Source organism: Raphanus sativus, unplaced genomic scaffold (assembly GCF_000801105.2).
Source record: "Raphanus sativus cultivar WK10039 unplaced genomic scaffold, ASM80110v3 Scaffold4880, whole genome shotgun sequence".
In the NCBI taxonomy this organism is placed as follows: Eukaryota; Viridiplantae; Streptophyta; class Magnoliopsida; order Brassicales; family Brassicaceae; genus Raphanus; species Raphanus sativus.
In genome coordinates, this window is record NW_026620181.1 from 1 (window position 1) to 1690 (window position 1690).

General features: G+C 36.8%; 1 protein-coding gene across 1 annotated transcript; it reads right to left on the reverse strand.

Annotated features, from left to right (window-relative positions):
• Nucleotides 1–286: 286 nt before the first annotated feature.
• LOC130507590 (uncharacterized) lies at nucleotides 287–1261 on the reverse strand (the record flags this gene model as incomplete). The annotated part of the gene is made up of 2 exons (XM_057002290.1): nucleotides 500–1261; nucleotides 287–359 (listed from the first exon to the last, which is right to left on the reverse strand). Coding segments are annotated over exons 1-2 (835 nt in total), but the record flags the coding sequence as incomplete, so codon positions are not given.
• Nucleotides 1262–1690: the final 429 nt, after the last annotated feature.

The following is a 1690-nucleotide window of genomic DNA, read 5'->3' on the forward strand; positions in this document are numbered from 1 at the left end:
GTCTCCTGTACCTATTTCACTTCCTCTTGACAAGACAAGTTAATATTAATCTTATCATGGAGTTAATATTATAATTCTTATCTAGAGTGAAATTTACCTCAAGGTTTTAGCACTTGAACAAACTTTTGTTCAGATTTCAGGTTCCACTCATTGTGTGGCTCATGAGTGAACTTGTGTTCTGTTTCTTCCTTTGACACTTCAGTAAGCATAGAGCTTTCATTTGTTTTCTCTGGGTCATGAACAAACACATCAGTACCAGTATCTAAAGGTGGTGTTAGACACTTACCTTGGTAGGATATTTTCATCACTGGTTTTGCTTCTTTAAGCATCTTAGGCTGCATTGTGTCTTGAACTCTCATCTGTTTATAACATGGATTGCGCATGTTGTCTCTTCTTTCATGGACTGGTCAAGTCCTGTTACAACACCTTTTGACAAAGACAAGTGCATCATAACAGTGGTAGATGAATTATAAACCAATTGATCAAGTGTAGGACTTACCTTAGCCTTTGTTTGAACACTTGCTTGATCTGGTTTTCTATCTATTTTGCACAATGTGCTTTGGCTGAGAACTTTCTTCTTCTCCATGGTCATTGGCACGCCATTCTTTTGGCTTGAACAATAAGTAGATTGATGTCTCTGTTTTGGCTGAGAGATTACTTGTGGAAGCATGTCTCTTTGACCTTCTTGTGGTACTACTCTTGTTGCCTCTTGTGAGCCACGGTTTGGATACCTTCTAGGGTATTGTTCCCTGATTTGAGAATTGGTAAACTCTGGTGCAAACTTATCTCTCATGGCTTCCTTAAGATCTCTCCAAGTGGTGATAGTTGGCTCCTTGTACAACCATCTTTCATCTTGTTCTTTTATCCACCATTTGAAAGCAACATCTTTGAGCTGGCCAATAGCATAAGCTAACCTCTCTTTCTTCAGGATGTGGTTGTAGTAGAACCACTCATCCAAGTTTCTCTCCCACTCTAGGTAGTTTCTTCTTCCTGAAAATGTATAAAGTTTAGATTTCTTAGCAGATCCATAATCAGAATAAGAATGAACAATATGGCTTTGAGTTTTAGAAGTTTGATGTGGGATGATGATCAGTGAAGGGTCTGGTGGCTTTGGTTCCACATATCCAGCTCTAGGTGTCTCGCCAACTCTATGTCTTCCTTCAGGTAATGCAAGACCAGAATTTTCCAGCTGGGTCATCCGATCTCCCATGGTCTGTATGGCTTTCATAAGCTGATTCAAGATGATCTGGTCTGGCTCCATTAATTTTTCCTGAAAATATCTTTTCTCAAAGATCAAGTATATTAAAAGGGAAATGGTAGAATATCAAACTTAAACAAAATGCAACCAATGATATGGCCGAATATAATGCAGACTAAAAGACAAAATATGTCAAGTATGGACCAACTACATGAAATGATATGATATGCTTGGAAAATGAGAACAAGAATAAATCAAAGATGCTATGAATATCTAATGCAAGAGATACTTTTTTTTTTTATTAATGAAAACAATGATATGAATATGATATGCACGAAATGGATGGGATCTAAATATGATATGTAGAAATATATGGAATGCAAGGAATAAGCAGAACTTCTTTTTTTTTTGAGCTTATGGTATGCAATATCTAAATATGGCAAAGGGAGCTGGGGAAGTGAATGCAAACTAGAAAATAAACTATTTTGAATT